This window comes from Danio rerio, chromosome 20, assembly GCF_049306965.1.
Source record: "Danio rerio strain Tuebingen ecotype United States chromosome 20, GRCz12tu, whole genome shotgun sequence".
Classification (NCBI taxonomy): domain Eukaryota; kingdom Metazoa; phylum Chordata; class Actinopteri; order Cypriniformes; family Danionidae; genus Danio; species Danio rerio.
This window is the reverse complement of record NC_133195.1, coordinates 3,315,320-3,335,103: the sequence shown is the minus strand read 5'-3', so window position 1 is coordinate 3,335,103 and position 19,784 is coordinate 3,315,320. Positions and strand designations below refer to the sequence as shown.

Here is a 19,784-nt window from a genome sequence, read left to right as displayed (position 1 = left end):
AACACACCTGAGTGCTGGAGCAGGTAGAAATCGGATGGAAGTGTTCTCACGATATATTTTGACGGGGAACCTGTACATTTGACAGAACAATGATAAGGGATTGACTAAAACTAACCAGTCAGTTCGGGTGACACCACAGTTTAAGGGAATCGGCTTATATTGGAGGTCTGTGCGCAAGCGTCTATCCCACGTCAGGATTATTTTTCATATCAATCAAAAATGGGTTCGTGGTGTTTTCTTTTGGTTGGAGATCTTTTGATTTTTATTTGCGGTGTTTATGGCGGAGAGACACAGAGCAGTGAACAAAACCAACAATGCGTAGAAACTTTCCACCACCCCGGTCGCGAAAACTTTGTCCTCCACACGGAAGAGTCGATCGAGGCTGGGGCTGTGTTCCTGGCGAACCCGAGCGTCGCTCGTGAGGACGCGTGCATGGCTGCGTGCTGCAAAGACGCCAGATGCAACTTGGCTCTCGTCGAAAACCAGGCGTCCGACAACAACTGCTTTCTCTTCAACTGCTTGTATAAGCACAGATTTGTCTGTAAATTTACACCGAAGCAAGGATTCACAAACTACATATTGAGTTCAGTCTATGAAAAGTACCTGAGCGGCCGCAAAAGTGGTAAGCTTTGTTTATAATCATTATTATTTAATTAATTTTGCTCATTATTTATAATAACGCACTGCTTAACCTGTAAAAAAAATGCCAGGTTCCACACAATTCCTTCATGTAGTCCCAACACAAATCAATTAAGTAAGTTGTTTTTACAAATTCAAGTAGAATTTGTGTTTAATTGGGGAATTTTGTTTAATTTGATTAAACATTAAACAATTAAGTTGTCCCCTGATAAGATGTGTTGATTCAACTTGTTTTAATTAAGTAGTTTGAACAAGCAGTAAAAATCATATTTTAAGTGTACACCGTAAAAAGTGATTAGTTACTTAAAGTGAGTAAACAAATTGCCTTAAAAGAAACAAGTTGACTTTACAAAAATAATGTAAGTAAACTCATTGTTACTTGGAACTGTTAAGTTGACTTAATTTTTATTATTTATTATTATGCAAATTGTATTCACTTTTTTAAAATAAAAGTAAACCGATCACTTTTTCCAATACACATTTATTATTTTTATATATATATATATATATATATATATATATATATATATATATATATATATATATATATGTGTGTGTGTGTGTGTGTGTTTTTCAGCTTTTCTGTCTAGCAAAATGACATTAACTAAAATAAATCTGCTCTTCCAAACTATAATTGTACATTTTATTGACTTAATAAAGCCCCAAATATGTAATATTGTAAAAACTGCAGTAATTATTTCAAAAGAGACGTGCTAAAATGGTTTGTCATTGTAAAAAAAGAATTAGTTGACTTTAAAAAGTAAGTACAATAAGCATAATTTAAAAAATTAAGTCAGCTGAACAATTGCAAGTTACAATGAGTTTACTTGCATTATTTTTGTAAAGACAACTTGTTGCTTTTAAGGCAATTTGTTTACTCGCTTTAAGTAACTAATTACTTTTTACAGTGTATGCTCATCTGATCCAGCTGGTTTACTATAGTCAATCATTCACAAAAGCCTATCAGTCTATTGGCCTATGTATTTATAAATACATGTATTTTATGACAGTCTCTTTACATAATAAATAAAAAATAGGCTAAGGAACAATATATTTTTTTAAAGAATTATAATAATACATACATATTCAGTTATACGCACACATAAATGCAAGTATCTCTCCAAGAAACAAGCGAGAAAGAAATTGTTCCATCATCATTCAGTGATTCAGCAATGTTTTTGTTTAAAATTAAGGGAAAAAAAGGATTGTGGCAAAGTATAAAGATTTAAAATGACAATTAAAATTTGTTCTTCCTTGAATTGTGATTCATTTGAAGTCTGCTGTTTTGTCCCAGTGCTCCAGCATCAACATATTATGGTTAATGTCACAAAAGTAAAATTATTAACAATCAATAAGTTGATCACACTTTTGTGTGTACAATTTTCACTGCTAATAAACTTTTAATGACTTTTGTCTCAATTAACTACTAATTTGCTGTGCATTAATAGTTATTAAGAGAGTAGTTGGGTTAATATTGGGAAGGGTTTAGAATAAGATCATTTATAAGTACCAACAAGCAGCCAATATCTTAATATTATTAAGGGGACAATGAGCCACTAGGTAATGGTGAGTAGTTGGTACTTAATCTAAAGTCTTACCAATGATTTAACTCCAAACATTAGCACTTCTAAAAGCAATATTCAGTAGATTTTATTTGGGGTGGGTACCGTCTGCATTCACACACCAGTGCTTTAAAAAAAGCTTCATATTCAGCACGTGTTCATTTTTTAGACATTAGTCCTTATATTGTTTACCATGCTGCTTTGAATATTCAGTCTGAAATCGCATGCATGTCTTCAAAACAGCATAAGCACTATTTCATTGGCTGTGAACAATGTTTGAGAGTCACTGCCTGATAATATGATTTCCCTATTTAGAATTAAGGAGAAAGTCTGAATGTAAAACCAACTTTACCTCAATACACAGTTGGGGATCATCTCTGGATTGTTAATTTTCACTACTAATACATTTTTAATGACTTTTATCTTAATAAACTACCAATTTGCTGTGTATTAATAGTTATTAAGAGAGTTGTTGGGTTAATTTTGGGTAGGGTTTAGAATAAGATCATTTACAAGTACCAACAAACAGCCATTCATTCATTTTCTAGTTGGCTTAGTCCCTTTATTAATCTGGGGTCGCCATAGCGGAATGAACCGCCAACTTATCCAACACGTTTTTACACAGCGGATGCCCTTCCAGGTGCAACCCATCCCTGGGAAACATCCACAAACACTCATTTACACACACTCATGCACTATGGACAATTTAGCCTACCCAGTTCACCTGTAGGGGAAACCAGAGCACCTGGAGGAAACCCACGCAAACGCAGGGAGAACATGCAAACTCCACACAGAAACGGCAACTGAGCCGAGGATTGAACCAGCGACCTTCTTGGTTCTGCTTCACCCAACAAAAACAGCCAATATCTTAATATTATTAAGGGGACAATGAGCCACTAGGTAATGGTGAGTAGTTGGTACTTAATCTAAAGTCTTACCAATGATTTAACACCAAACATTAGCGCTTCTAAAAGCAATATTCAGTAGATCTTATTTGGGGTGGGTACCGTCTGCATTCACACACCAGTGCTTTAAAAAGAAGTTGGCTTCATATTCAGCACGTGTTCATTTTTTAGACATTAGTCCTTATATTGTTTACCATGCTGCTTTAAATATTCAGTCTGAAATCGCATGCATGTCTTCAAAACAGCATAAGCACTATTTCATTGGCTGTGAACAATGTTTGAGAGTCACTGCCTGATAATATGATTTCCCTATTAAGAATTAAGGAGAAAGTCTGAATGTAAATCCAACTTTACCCCAATACACAGTTTAGGGCAGGGGTGTCAAACTCAATTCCTGGAGGGCCGAAGCCCTGCACAGTTTAGTTCCAACCCTGCTCCAACACACTTACCTGCAGGTTTCAAACAAGCCTGAAGGACTCAATTAGTTTGATCAGGTGTGTTTAATTAGGGTTGGAACTAAACCGTGCAGAGCTGCGGCCCTTTTGGAACTGAGTTTGACACCTGTGGTTTAGGGGATCAACTGTTGATATCCTTAACGGTATTGAAGGAACACATGGGCTTGAATTTGAATGCCAGTAATATGACTATCGCTATTTTTCTTAAGAGGGGAAGGACAGCCCTCCCATTGCCAATGCTGGCCGAGATGTCGTGGTACAGCCAAACGAGGATGTACTGCTGAATGGCAATGAGAGTTGGGACGACAAGGAGATCGTAAACTACGAGTGGAGCCTCATCCGTGGAAATAAATCCGTCCATATGGAGGTATAGTATTATATGTGAATATGCATATTAATAATACAAAGTATTATAGATGTTAATGTTGATGTGTGGCTTGTGTACATTTGTGAACATCAATATTATATATAAAGTTCCATGTGGGTATCAACATTCTTCAAAGTATTCTTTTGTGTTCCATAGCAAAATGAAAGTTTAGGGCTGAATGAATGATGTCGATAAATAGCTCAATGCATAAATGAATTCCAGCTAACGAAAATGTGAGTTAAACCATGTGTTCTATACTGATTTGGCTTAAAGACCCAAATCGAAGCTTAAAGCCAAACGCTTAATATTTTTCGTCATTTATGATTTATTAGTGCAAAACATTTGTTTTTTTATTGCATTATAGAAATAACACCCGCATCACAGTTATTTTCCAATAACTTCTTCACAGAAAACCAACTTTCGGGATCAGATAAGGGTGTCCAACCTGATTCCTGGGGTGTACGAGTTCAAACTGACCGTGACCGATTCAGCTGATCATTCCGATTCAGCTCAAGTCATTGTCTTGGTGCTCACTTCTGAGCAATCCGAGCGTGAGTATTATTTATTTGATGATGCTTTTTTTCAAACCACTCCCTTTATGACTTGCACTCATTTTTATGGAATGGATGAATGTTCTTCCTTTTGAGCTTTGTAAATGTTTAGGAATACCAAAGTACAAATGGCTAGCTGAACTCAGCTTGGAAATAAACGGAGAGCTTTGTGTTTTAAAACATCTAACACAAAGGGAAAATATGAAAACTGTTGACTGATCTTGTGATTTATCTGTAGATAAAATAATCTGCTACAAATCTTAAATTGAAGAAATTAGAAGCAGGCAGAGTTACTTTTTAGGCACATGCTATGCTAGGTTTGTCTGTGTTTTTATTTGGTGAGAGACCTTTACCGCTCCCTTCCGCAGTTAGGCAGAACCGGTTGGACATGTTGCAGGATTCGAGTCACAGTTGCACGGCTCAGACATATCTGCTCTGCGTAAACACACATAACACACCCCATCAAGGACTTAAATACAGTAAAGAGAAATTCAGACCTTTCTCAACATTCTTTCATCTCAAACTTAGGTTAATAAAATAATTAGAGGTTTAGAGAGGTGAAAAATGAAAGGAGAGCAAGAAGTGCAAAAATGTAAAACAGAGGGACAAAGTTATTTATAGTTGAAGGATCGCGAAACGCTAAAACACTTTTTTTTAAAAATGTTGACAGTCATAAACGTGTCCCACGCTGCTAAAAACACTATTAGGACACATATATTTCCCTAAAAAGTGAAAATCGGTTGTTTTTGTGTTATTTTAAGCAAATTAATTCTTCCTGTTTGAAAATACATTTTGAAGCTTCGTCAAAACGAAGAGATCCTTGTGTGAATTCCAGAGCTTAAGCCTGGTTTATACTTCTGCGTCAGGTGACCGGCGTAACCCACGGCGCATGCAACGCCCGTAGCTGTGCATTTATACTTCTGTCTCTGTTGGTCTGCATTAACACTTCTGAAACGCTAGTGGGCAGTGAGGTGTAAATGTTCCTCTGTGTCGAGTTTCTTCGCTGCTGTTTTGCGTTTCCTGAACACTTCCGGGATGTACAAGTGGCTCAAACTCGCTCATTTTGAGGCAGGAACCGGCGGACGTGCAACAACTTTAACTATGAGGTAAACACAAAACAAAACTTTCCATCCGGAGCTCCTTCACGGGACGCCACACTTGTAAACAATCGCTCCATCAGGCTCGCACCATTCACGCGGCTCTCGGTCCCGCCCAGACTCGTTTGCGCTACCAAGCCGACCAATCACAGAGCTTGCGCTACGCGTCGTTGCGACGTGTAGTTAAATTTTTTGAGAAGTGCATGTCAGCGACGCCGACGGCCACGGCCACGGCGAAGGGCTATGCGTCAGCGCTGTAGCATACGCCGGTGTTTGACTCAGAAGTATAAATCAGCCTTTAGACTGGCTGTCTGTACCGGTGGCCACAATGTGACGTCTTTGAGTTTTCATCATTAATTCAGGAGATGGACTTGGTTCGAACCAATCAGCGCACTCTATTATAAATAAGGCGCAGCTTCATCAATATGCATGATAACTTCAAAGAAGTTAGTGTTATTAATTGCAATAAATGTTAGTAATTGCAATACAATAAGGTTGGTTTAGCAACTGCTGCGTTATCACAAAATTGCTTTTTACTTTCTTTCTAATACCCCTGTTTATATGATGCATCCATGCTTGTTTCGTGACCATAAAACCTGTGATTCACTGTGGTTTTTTAATTATATTCATCTACTCTGAAGTTCTGCAAACAAGATAAGCATCTCTGACCACTTTCACAAACATTCGTACACATTTTTTTTACATGGGGTGAATATATATATATATATATATAAATAATTTATATTTATATTTTTTACATTGTAAAAAATATTGTTTAGACAAACAAAAAAATTAACGCAACAGTTCGCATTAATTTATAGAAGTTACGACAACATCTAACAAAATAAAGTGCGGACAACATTATTATGTTATATTGTTAATATTTTCCTCTTCAATTAGAGGCATTTTTAAATAGCAAAAAGTAGTTTACGCTTTCGGCTCACAGCAAGAAGGTCGCTGGTTCGAGCCTTGGCTGGGTGAGTTGGCGTGTCAATGTGGAGTTTGAATATTCTCCCTGCGTGGGTTTAACCCCTCAGTCCAAAGACATGCGGTACAGGTGAATTGGGTAGGCTAAATTGTCCGTAGTGTATGAGTGTGAATGAGTGTGTGTGTGTGTTTCCTAGAGATGGAAGGGAATCTGCTGCATTAAAAACGTGCTGGATAAGTTGGCGGTTCATTCCGCTGTGGCGGCCCTGGATTAATAAAGAAAAAAAAAATATTAATTAATAATAGAAGATTTTGCAGCATCTGAAATACACACGTTTGTTTATGCTTAAGGAACAAACAATAAAGTAATAGTAATGAAGGCCAAAAGTAGCAAAAATATTAAGATCAAGTGAAGTCATGTGGTACCTTTTATATTTTTGGTGACCTTTTATTCATAAACCAAAGTAATATTTAAGGGGAAAGAAAACATCTCTGCCAGTGAAGAAGAGAGATTTTGAACTGAACAGAGCTAGTCACGTTAAAACAGAAAGACTGTTAGGAAACAGGTTAGATTGTGAAATTTAAAATGTACAGACATTTGAAGAAAGAATGAATTCCAGTGCTGAAAGTTCTCCAGAAAACCAGTAATGAGGCGCAGATGCTTTCTTACAGATTTGGAAATCAAAAAGTTGGGAAAGTAGGAAATGCTAAACTCGGATAAAGAACCCCTTTTGGGAAAAAAAAGGATTCTTCAGCATAAAATGAATCTGAATAGAACTATTATTATGAGCAAATGCCCTGTAAAGAAGCATGTTTTTTTAGAGAGCATGCCATGTTCACTTGATAGTTTGGAAGCACATGGAATTTAGAAAGCAGTTACTTTCTGATTTTTAGTTTTTTAACTCGATAAAACAAGTGGAAAGTTTATTTTAGATGAGCACTAAAGGGAAGGTTATAGCCATATCTTGAAACCTACATATATTTTGGAGTTGTTACATGTGGCTTCAGCATATATCAAAAGTCTGATCAACATTTGGTCACTTTAGAATTATAATTTTCTGTCTGAGATTTTTGTCAATTGAGTTACTGATTTATTCTTATTAAATGACAACTTATTTACATTATGGGATGTTTTTTTTATAAGTTGTTTACATTTTAAGGCATTTATTTAAAAAACAAAAGTTACACATGTAGGGGCTCTATTTTGACGGTCTATGCGCAAAACGGAAAGGGCAGGGCGCAAACGCTTTTAGGGCGTGTGAGAATCCATATTTGCTAATATAAGGACGGGAAATCTGCTTTGCGCCGTGGCGCATGGTCTAAAAGGGTTGAGTTTATTTTTCTTAATGAGCTATAGGTGTGTTTTGAGAATAAACCAATCAGAGTCTCATCTCCCATTCCCTTTAAGAGCCAGCTGCGTCGCGCCAAGAGCGCATTCACTATTTACAGGACGCAAAGTAAGTGGAAGTGGAAAAACTGAGCATTTCACTAGCAAACAGTTCACAGTTTATTAACAGAAAACAGTTAAACAGAGCATCTACTGCGTGAGAATGAGAGATAATGGAACTACTTTTCCTCTCGTGGATAGGGAAACCTTTACGCACAGACATCAATTAGTCTATAAATAATTAATTTTGTTTGTTAAGCGCAAAGATTTGTTTCAAAACAATTTCTAAATTCAATTCTAATTTCCAGCAAACTAATAAATGAACAATAATAACAAAATGTGTTCAAAAACCTGAGTTATATCCTAAAACACATGCTGTGCCCCATATGGTCTAAAACCTCACAGGTGGGCAAATCTAAGCTTGTTTTTAATAAAACAAATATAAATATGGATATAATAAATAATTCTGCTAATAATAATAACATAATACAAAAGCAAATTGTTATGAATGAACTGAAAAAGCCTCCCGAGATGAAGAAGGCATAAAAGCAGTGATTTTTCATATTTATGTAGGCTAGAAAATAATATGTTTTGTAATATTTTAATCCTTTATATTTATATCCTATATCTATTCTTATTATATCCTATATATATCCCTAATATTTTAATATGTAAAGATAATTGCCTATTGCTCTACATCTTGTGTGTATTAAGCAGTGTGTAAGCGAGGCGCAACTCTGCGCTGGAGTTTAGACCGGGTTTTTTTTGGACTAATGAAAAATCTATTATAGTTTCTCAAAATAGCAACGCGCCTGCAGCGCACCTTCCTTTTTAGAGCAGAACGCCTATCGGCGCACATATGAGCACAAATGCATTTGCTATTTAAAGAGCGTGGCGCAACGCCTCAAAACCACTGATGCGCCAAGCTGAAACTAGCAAACAAGTATTGCGCCTTGCGCCACACTGCGCCGGGTGTATGATAGGGCCCTTACTGTTTGCTATATGAAATAAAAAACTTTGAAGCTCAATATCTCAAAATTGTACAGAATGCAGAGAGAACCTTAAAACTCCAAGGTGACGATTTGATGACAGCTAGAGAAGCCTCTCAGTCAATTCTTGTCTGTTCTTGTATATCTCTCTATACTGTTCCGTTTCTATTTAAAAGTCATCAGACAGTGTTGAATTATGTGTATGAGGGGAGTTTATTTGTGCAGTTAACACCTTTTTATTTCAATCTAAGACCTGTGTCTCATCAGAATTGATTAAACATATGAAATAATTGATTTGTCTCACCAGGTCACTGTTTAACCCCTAAAAAGACAGGACCATGCCGAGCTTCTTTCATTCGTTGGAATTACAACGCTGCATCCAGACGGTGTGAGCAGTTCATCTTTGGAGGATGTATGGAGAACAGCAACAACTATCTCTCTGAAACAGAATGTCAGAATGCCTGTGAAAACACAACAGGTAATTCAAGTATCACTGTACTGTTCCTGTAGTGTGCGGTGTGTTTAAAGAAGTACCGCTAAAGTCACATGCGGCAGTACATGCCAAGGTTTAAAACTGATAGATTTCAGTGCGGAGAGTTGGCAGTACTGACTGTTATAAGTACTATAGGTTGTCGGGGGGTCAATGATGCTACCATTCAGCACAACTCCATCAATATCTCCTTTCTGCCTGATCTTCTTTCTATGAAGGAATTCTGTAGAAGCACGGGCCAGGCACGTCTCCTCATTGATTAGTAATGCAATATCTTATTGCACAACAATTATCTAAAAATTTTTAGGCTAAAAATGAGAAATGACTCAGGCAGGCAGTGTGAGGTAGTAATGTTTTCACCTCCAGGGGAACATCTCTGCACTGACTCAAATCACTGATTAATAAAGTCATCTGAAATGGCAGGACTCCCAGAGTTCATCAAGAGTCTTTGAATTCATCTTCAACGCCTCCTCCTTCATCTTACCCCAGACATGCTCAATAATGTTGACATCTGGTGACTGGGCTGGTCAATCCTTGAGCAACTAAACCTTCTTTGCTTTCATTACACCACCTAAACCGCTGATACAAGGCAGGATGGGTCCATGCTTTCATATTGTTTCATATATGCTTTCATCAAATTCTGACCCTACCATCCGAATGTGTCAGCAGAAATGGAGACTCATCAGAGCAGGCAACGTTTCTCCAATCTTCTATTGCCCAGTTTTGGTGAGCCTGTGTGAATTTTAGCCTCAGTTTCCTGTTCTTAGCTGACAAGAGCGGCACCCGGTGTGGTCTTCTGCTGCTGTAGCCCATCCGCCTCAAGGTTGGACGTGTTGTGTGTTCAGAGATGCTCTTCTGCAGACCTCAGTTGTAACGAGTGCTTATTTGAGTTACTGTTGCCTTTAAATCAGCTGGAACCAGTCTGGCCATTCTCCTCTGGCATCAACAAGGCATTTGTGCCCACAAAACTGCCGCTCACTGGATATTTTGTCTTTACCGTTTTGTAGTAAAAATACTATAAGGAGTGCATTCACGCTGAAATTCTGAAACGAATAAGTGCACTTTAAATACGCAGATGATACACTTATTCAATCACAATGCATCAAGTTAATTGGCAGATTAGAAATTTGCGTTAACAAGCAGTTTGACCAGTGAGTGTATTGCATATAACTGCAGGTTAACTATGTTTATAACTGTTAAAAGCTAGTAGTTACTCACTTAAAGGTATTAGTAACTAACCTCAACTAATAACCTGGTAATAACCTTAACTGGTCCCACTTTATATTGTGGCCTTAACTAATATGTACTTACACAGGAATTAATAGTTTGTTACAATGTGCTTATTGTGTAAATACATGTATTTATTGTGTACTTATGCTTGATTAAATACGTCTATGTAATTACATCTGTAATTAACTTTTGTAATTACATTTGTAAATACACTGTTGACCATCGCTTACACCTTAACCCACCCTTAAACCTACCCATACCACCAAACCTGTCCATAACCCAACCTCTATTCCAACTCACAAGCACCACAAGTGTTCTCAAATACATTATGAACACAGTAAGTACATTGTATTTATTTTTTGACGTAAGTACATAGTAGTTAAGGACACTTAATATAAAGTGGGACCCCTTTTCTGATTTAGATTGCAATGCTATAATGCACTTTTTTAAAGCTGCTTTGAAACAATAGTTATTGTGAAAAGCGCTATACAAATAAACCTGAATTGAATTTGCATATTTAAGAGGATAAGGAGGAGAGTTGAATTGGCCAAACGATACCCACACAATGAAAGAATCAGCTACTAAACTATGCAATAAGAATAGAATAGAGCCGTCAAATGGAGATTCAGGTCACAAAAACAAGCTAGGCCTATTTCACTATCAGTGTCACAATCACATTCCTTGACAGAGTTCAAAGGAAATCCTCCGGCTTCAGTTGCAGAAGGTATGGCATAACTTAGTGTTGAAGTTCTCAGGAAATAGATTGACACTGTTCCAGAGATATGTGCAAAAGGTGGCTATGAACATTAACCTTAAAAGTGGATACAAACAGTACGACTCGCTTTATTTGATAGTTGTTGTGTTGAGAGCAACCATATGCACATTTCATCAAAATTATGAAATGAATGATGTTGTGCAGACAAAACGTCATCACGCGTGTAAGGCCTTCTCATATTTTACCTTTAAAAAAAATTTTTGTTTATCATCATCATTTTCTTTTCGGCTTAGTCCCTTTATTAATCCGGGGTCGCCACAGCGGAATGAACCGGCAACTTATCCAGCATGTTTTTACACAGGGGATGCCCTTCCAGCCGCAACCCATCTCTTGGAAACATCCACACACACACACACACACACACACACACACACACACACACACACTACAAACAATGTCTTTGGACTGGGGGGAAAACCAGAGCACCTGGAGGAAGCCCACGCGAACACAGGGAGAACATGCAAAAACATGCAAACTCTACACAGAAACGCCAACTGACCCAGCTGAGGCTCGAACCAGCAACCTTCTTGCTGTGAGGCGGCAGCACTACCTACTGCGCCACTGCGTCGCCGTGTTATTAATTATTATTTAGCATTTTATTTAGTTATTATTGGTTGTTTTAATGTACTGTATGTTCTCCCCGTGTTCACGTGGTCCGGTATCCCTCACAGTCCAAGCACATGCGTTATTGGCTGTTGTGCGTGCGTGCGTGCGTGTGTGCGTGTGCGTGGGAATGAGACCGTATGTGTCTTTCCCAGCACTGGGTAGAGGCTGGATGAGCACCCACCGCATAAACCATATGATGAGTAATTGGCGGTTCATTCCATGGTGGCGACCTCTGATAAATCATGGATTAAACCGAGTGAGTGAGTGGGTTATCGTAATGTGGATTTGCTCTGTCTGTACTGCCTGTGTTTGTTTATGTGTGTAAACATGCTTTGCAATGAAGCTTATTCTGATTTTAAAACAGAAGCCTTTTTAAATGTTCAGATAAGAATCAGTCGTATTGTTGAAAACTACTGATTTATGTTGATGTGATCATTAATACAGGTCTATGAGTGTTTCTTTGAGTACTTCAAGTCTTTGATAAAATCCACTGTATTGTGAAGTAATGCTTTTCTTTCTCCTCCATATGTTGTCTGTCCTCAGTCAGAGCTGGTGGAGTAACGAGAAAGGTGCCTGTGGAAGGTAACTGCCTCTGAAACCCTCTCTGACGAATTCAGCTGTTGTTGTGATATTTGGTACTCAACAGTGGCGTTATGTTTGTGTGGTACAGATTGTTCTTCACCGTGTGGAGTAGACTCGTTCAAATGCTCAAGCGGATGCTGTGTGAAGAAAGAGTTTGAGTGTGATGGACATCAGGAATGCAGCGATGGCTCCGATGAAAAGAACTGCCAGCAATGTAAAGCGTTACACAACATAATCTCACACACACACACAAACCAATGGATATACTCAAAAGTACTCAATTTGCTTTCCTTATTTTCATAGTGAACGAAAGCCTGACCCGACTTCTTAAAATTGAGGTGAATAAAAAAGGTGAGTTTCGCACAATGTGGAGAAATTACACAGCAGCAGCCTCATTTACTACATTATGTAATGATTCATTTACATTTAGTCATTTAGCAGACGCTTTTATCCAAAGCGACTTACAAATGAGGACAAGGAAGCAATTTACACAACTATAAGAGCAACAATGAATAAGTGCTGTAGGCAGGTTTCAGGTGTGTAAAGTGTAAGAAGCAAAACATTAGTCATTTATTTGTTTATATATTTTTTGTAGTACAGTTAGCGGTGGAGCCAGAGAGGCAATTGCAGATTAGGAAGGGAAGTGGAGAGTAAATAGTTGAGTTTTTAGTCGTTTCTTGAAGACAGCGAGTGACTCTGCTGTTCTGATGCAGTTAGGGAGTTCATTCCACCAATAATAACAGATGAATGGGGCAATCCAGATGGATGGGGCAACTATTACTGCATCCAAAATGGGGAAAAGCCTCGGAGTAACGATTGATGACCAACTAAACTTCTTTGAGCACATTTCTAGATCGATCTTGCAGATTTGCACTCTATAACATCAGAAAGGTCCGACCCTTCTTATCTGAACATGCAGCTCAACGCCTTGTTCAAGCTTTTGTTCTCTCCAGACTGGACTATTGCAACTCTCTACTAGCCGGGCTTCCAGCTAACTCTATCAAACCTCTTCAGCTGCTTCAGAACGCAGCAGTACGAGTGGTCTTTAATGAACCTAAAAGAGCACATGTCACTCCACTGCTCATCCGTTTGCACTGGCTGCCAGTTTTCCGCTCGCATCAAATTCAAAGCTCTGATGTTTGCTTACAAAGCGACTTCTGGCTTTGCTCCTTCTTATCTGCTCTCACTTCTGCAGATGTATGTGCCCTCCAGAAACTTGCGTTCTGTGAATGAACGTCGCCTCGTGGTTCCATCCCAAAGAGGGAAGAAATCACTTTCCCGAACTCTCACGTTCAATCTGCCCAGTTGGTGGAATGAACTCCCTAACTGCATCAGAATGGCAGTCACTCGCTGTCTTCAAGAAACGACTAAAAACTCAACTATTTACTCTCCACTTCCCTTCCTAATCTGCAATTGCCTCTCTGGCTCCACCGCTAACTGTACTACAAAAAAATAAATAAATAAAAATACTAATGTTTTGCTTCTTACACTTTACACACCTGAAACTTGCCTATAGCCCTTATTCATTGTTGCTCTTATAGTTGTGTAAATTGCTTCCTTGTCCTCATTGTAAGTCTCTTTTGATAAAAGCGTCTGCTAAATGACTAAATGTAAATGTGTTTTTTTTTACCTTTTATCAAAGTCTTGGACATGTGAAACAACCTTGCCTTTGCATTGTTTTTGATTGAGTTTCATTATTTTCTCTCTAATTTACTGTCGATGCCACCCACAGTTTGGGCTAGCAGACTGTGCAAATATGCATTTATTAGTGTATTTATCTTGTTTAATCTCTTCTTCCTAAATGATCTAGCCCATTGCACAGACCCACCTGCCACAGGCCCATGCCGAGCTCATTTTCATCACTGGTACTATGACCCTCTTAGCAAAAAGTGTCATCCCTTCACCTATGGGGGCTGTGATGGAAATAGGAACAACTTTGAGACGGCAGACAAATGCATGAAGAACTGCTCTGGTGTCACAGGTATGATCGCTATACTGAAGCAGACGTGTTATTAGTATGATGGTTGAAGTTTACATGTGATGTGCATTTCTGATGTCTGTCCTTTTAGACAAGGATGTGTTTGCCAGAGGATTACTCGTGAGGGGTGAAGAACTAGGAGAAAGCCAGTCAGGTAAGGACAGAAATAATGTCATCTTCATATTCACAATATCCGACGGCACTTTAATATGTTGTCGTGGAATACAGCGATCAAAGATGACATCATCTGTTACGGGCTCTGTGCACGGCAAGTGTTTTTCAACCAGCAATAATCTTAAATGTTTATACGACTGTTTTCAATTAGTTAAGGTTACTTTTACAGCACCAATAATATACTTTAAATATAATAAGATCAGTTAAATAGACTTAAGCATTCATTTATTGTTTACATGTTTAAATGCAGACGATGCATTTATAATAGCATGACAGTTCGCTGAATGTGCTTGAGCACGCTTATTGTTAAAATTAAGTCCCAGTGCATATACCTCGTTTGTTCATTCGTTCTTTCAACTTTGACATCCTAATTACACTGGATTTGCATATGCATTTAAGTGTTAAAGCTAAAAAACAAACACAACACGTTGATTAAAATTATAATACATCAAAAAATGTATGCATATAAACAGCATTATAATAATAATAAAGTCTGCTAAAAATAAAACCATAAATAAAGTAAAAGAAATTGCTGAAAATCTTACTTTAAGTGAATGCAGCTCTTTACAACCACAGCACTTCACTAGTCTCTCACACTGCTCTGTTGTGGTCTTAGTTTGCTTAGGAGATTTTCAGTTCAGTTTAAATCGGGACTTTGGGCAGGCCATTTCATTTTTTCAGTGTTTCAACTTCATGGAACTGAAAATAGTCATTCTTTATTTGGCCACCAGAATAATTTGCTATCGGAGGGTTTTCATCAATTTTGAATCACTCAGCGTCTTGCCAAGTTAGTGAAAATTAGGCTGCCAGATAAATCGTGTCGTCCAGATTAAGTGGGTAAAAAGGAATTTACCACTAGGTGCCAGATTAACACCAATAACTGGGAGGCATCTTCAAGTTCTTGTTTTTGATCTGTTTTTCATATATCTCTTTTAATTTGTGTTTCAGAATACATAGTATAACTTTTTTTGCTTAATCTTATTAGGGTAACTTAAACGGGATTAAGCCGTGACCGCAAAATGTTGGAAATCGTATGTTGCTCTTTTATTTTGATCTCCACTTTCCTGTATGTCAGACATTAAAGGAAAACGTAAACACATTTTAAAATAACTTTTTCCTGTAGTAAACATTTAAAAAGGAAAAAAAAAATGTCCCTGAGAAGTGAATAAGGCCGGATTTACACTGCACTTTTCAAGTGACTCGATTCCGATTATTTTCTCTCACGTGGCACAGATCGGATATGAGCCATGTAGGTATAAGCAGGAACAAATCACATGGATTCCGATCTACTCAAATCAGATTCAGGCCTTGTTCGTGTGTGGAAATTTATCCAATATAAATCATATCTGCGTTCTCGTGTCTGCAGTGTAAGCAGGTAGATCGGATTTTCACTTGCCAATGCGAGTCGCGCGCCATGAAAACCGTAGTGAATAAGTCAAACCTGACATTTTCATTTCAGAACAGACTTCATCAGAGTCCCAAACCTTAAATCTCATACACGAGGACTTAAACAGCTTTCATATTGCCATATAGCACAGGTATTTAAGCATGTTAATGAGGGCGAGAGAGCGCAATGTCCACCACGTAACCAATATAAACTAATTTAAAACTAGTGCAGCTACGTCACGTGCGTAAATCACACCATGGACATTACATTAAGATGCCTTAAAGGTTTAAAAAAGCCAATATATCAAAAGAAGATGGACAAATGAGAAGCTTTCTGTCATAAACTATAGTAGAACAGCTCGTCAAGAGCTGGAACAGATTACATACAGGAATAGAGAAAAGAGCACTCTTTAATTATCAGCTGTTAGTCAGCGCCCGCTCTTTTTTTTTTTTTTTCCTGGTCATTGCGCCTTTGCCTTGTGCTGTGTAAATGCAGACGATCAGATATGAGTCACTTTTAAAAGATGATGTAAGCTGGTCATCAAAAAAATCGGATACGGTCACAAAATCAGAATTGACCATCAAGACCTGCAGTGTAAATGCAGCCCAAAACATCCCCCCCATTAATACATATTTATATAAATAAATACGTCACGCCAAAATGTAAATTTAGGGTGCTTTCACACCTGTACATTGATTATTTTGTTCCGAAACTGGGATTAAAACTGTTACAATGTTTATTTTTTGTTCTTTGTGCGGTTCACATTCACACTGCAAAGTTTCTAAACGGACCAAAAGAGTTTACACAAGTCACGTGCGAGTAAACTCTCCTCACATTGGTCAGTTTTATTTTAGCTCTCATGCATCCTTATTTTAATTCATGACAATGAACAATAAAAAATAATATACCCACAGACATCGTCATTAAATATAAATCAGAGGTAAGACTTTCTCAAACATAGCCGTTGGCTAAAATTATGCATTATAGCAGGGGTCACCAATCCTGGTCCTGGAGGGCCGGTGTCCCTGCTGGGTTTAGCTCCAACTTACCTCAGCACACCTGCCTGTATGTTTTAAGTATACCTAGTAAGACCTTGATTAGCTTGTTCCGGTGTGTTTGATTAGGGTTGGAGCTAAAATCTGCAGGACACCGGCCCTCCAGGAACAAGAGTGGTGATCCCTGCATTATAGGCTCTATAACAGATAAACCAAGACTGCAGTTCGGTCAATTGGATATACAGCTCTCGTTAATACCTAACATGCTTTCATGTATTTGACATGAAACGCACATTTACCGGTAGGAATGATGACATCCCACCCTACTCATAATTCTCTCTTCATAGAGCCGTATACGTCTCTTACATATCTATAATACACTGTGATATAGCAGGTTGGTTAGTTCGTTGGATCGAATCGCTTCATCACTACAATCAATCTGCTCCAGAGTTCGTTTCAATCAAGCAGAGACCACAACATTCAGGAGATCTCGGACTGATTGTTTTGGTGCGGATCCGATCGTGATTGCTGTATTCACATAACAAAAGTCTAGATGTGAAAGCACACTTAATCTAAAAAGTACTGAATTTTTATTACCTAATTCTGCATATGAACTAATCCAATAGCTGGTTATTTTTCAAATTCAATTAATAGGACCAAATTTAGTCCATATTTTACCAAGTTTAGGTTTAAATAACCCAGCATTTCTTAGTGTGCTTATTCTCAGGCCATCCAGATTACTTATTTTGTTGTTGAATAATTAGTTTGAGATCAAACATAGGTCCGATTCTGTATCATACAATGTTGTGAAATGTAATACCTGTGGCTCTTGGCAGTAAAAGTATAATATTGTAGTAAATAATGTTCGGTTACCTGCACAGACCAAGTAGTGTGCACCCCATCCCCCCCACCCCCCCCACCCCCCAAAAAAAACCTTTAATATTACAAGTATTTATGATTAACTGATTAGTTTAGTTAACTATATAAACCAGAACAACATTGAATTTACTCTCTCGCCCCTACAGACACTACATTAGAAATATCTTGCATAAGCAATATTTTATTTATTTATTCATTTCGGAATTTGATGCAAAGATGACATAATGCAAGGTATAGCTTTATAAATGTACAAATGTTTAAAAAAATTGCATATTTAACTAAATCATAAATAACCATTAAACGCGTCATCACCGTCTTGTGAAAGGGTCCATTGTACTTCTTTTATAGTGTGTGTTTCCCTCTTTATCCCGCACAGCTTCTGTTGCTCTGGCTGTGGTTTTAGCTGTGGCCATCTTGGCGGTTCTGGCTGTTTTGGGCTACTTTTACCTCAAAAACAGGAGAAAACATCAGCATCAGCGTGTGGCCACCAGCAATCCTCCAGTGGGAGGCAGTGAAGATGACCAACAGATGGTCTACAGCAGCACCACTGCCAAAGCATGACTCCATACTCTTTGAAATATGTTGTGCCATACGGTGTTTGACCAGTGTAGAATGGGTCATGTTAATAATTTCCATATAAGTTGATAACCTTAACGTTAAACTATATAGCATATTCGCCCACTGAACCACATTGTTTATCTCAGGTCAAGGTGTTTTATTTGGATATTTACGATTAGTGTTGTTGTTACATTGATCAGACCCAATAATGCTTTTTAGTTTATTTTATTATATTTTTTGTGAAATGGAATAAGAAAGTTGATGAGTCTTCAAAGACATTCTTCTAACATGAGCATTTTACCTTCTAGAATTTGCCAAACAAAAACATTGTAATTGTTGATTTGTTCATTTGTTTCTAGCAAGTCTTCAAGTAACAAGTTCTTAACTCTGGGGAATTTCCTATAACATAATAGTTCTGTTTTAATTGACAAATATTTTATGGAGTTACGATTTATTGTTTATACTGTATGTGGAAAGCCATGAGTTCTTGTTTACGTTTACAACGTGTACTCTGCCAAAACAATTGTGTCATATTTATTGTAGATAGATGTGTGTGTGTTTTAATTGTATTTCACATTACTTTTTTAAAAACCTTCATTTATGATTTTAACCATGTAAGTGCCTTTTGGTTTATGGGGGCGGTTGTTTATCTGGAGCTGTTATTTTTCCCAAATAAAATAAGTTCAAATGTTGTATTTGTGTTCATATTTAAATTAAAATATTTGTGACCATTTCATTTTGAAGGTTATTGGCAGGTAAACTCATAATAATAATAATAGTTTAAAAATGAATGCGGCTAATATACATTCACATAATACCACTAGGCTCTCACACTGCTCTATCGCAATCTTCTTTTGCTAAGAAGATTTTCAGGTCAGTTTAAATCAGGACTTTGGGCAGGCCATTTCACTTCTTAACTGGGCCACATTTGCTGTGTCTTCTCTGGGCCACTAATAGCTCACAGCCACATTAGCCAGAGTGGAAGCTTTTCACTCATCATAGCACACGTGCTGCTGATGATGTGACAATAAAAGTGATTTGATTCGATTTGAGCTAACTGTGCCGAATATTTGCCTAAAGTGGACCACATATGTCTTAAGATAACTGGGCCACATTTTCCATATCTTCTCTGGCCCACTATAGGCTAACGGCTGCATTAGCCAAAGTTTACTGTGCCGAATATTTGCCAAAAGTGGCCCACATATGTTTTAAAATAACTGGGCCACATTTGCTATATTTTCTTTGGGCCAC

The 19,784-nt window shown here is 37.7% G+C and overlaps 1 protein-coding gene across 2 annotated transcripts; it reads left to right on the top strand.

Annotated features, from left to right (window-relative positions):
- Positions 1 to 19,226, top strand: spint1b (serine peptidase inhibitor, Kunitz type 1 b). 2 transcript variants are annotated; one of them, NM_001111223.1, is given in 12 exon segments: positions 1 to 248; positions 250 to 255; positions 258 to 622; positions 3,771 to 3,928; positions 4,338 to 4,479; positions 9,187 to 9,357; positions 12,524 to 12,562; positions 12,651 to 12,776; positions 12,866 to 12,913; positions 14,373 to 14,543; positions 14,632 to 14,694; positions 18,352 to 19,225. In NM_001111223.1, coding segments are annotated over 12 exon segments (1,503 nt in total). In that variant the 5' UTR covers positions 1 to 219; the 3' UTR covers positions 18,537 to 19,225.
- The last annotated feature ends 558 nt before the right edge of the window (positions 19,227 to 19,784 follow it).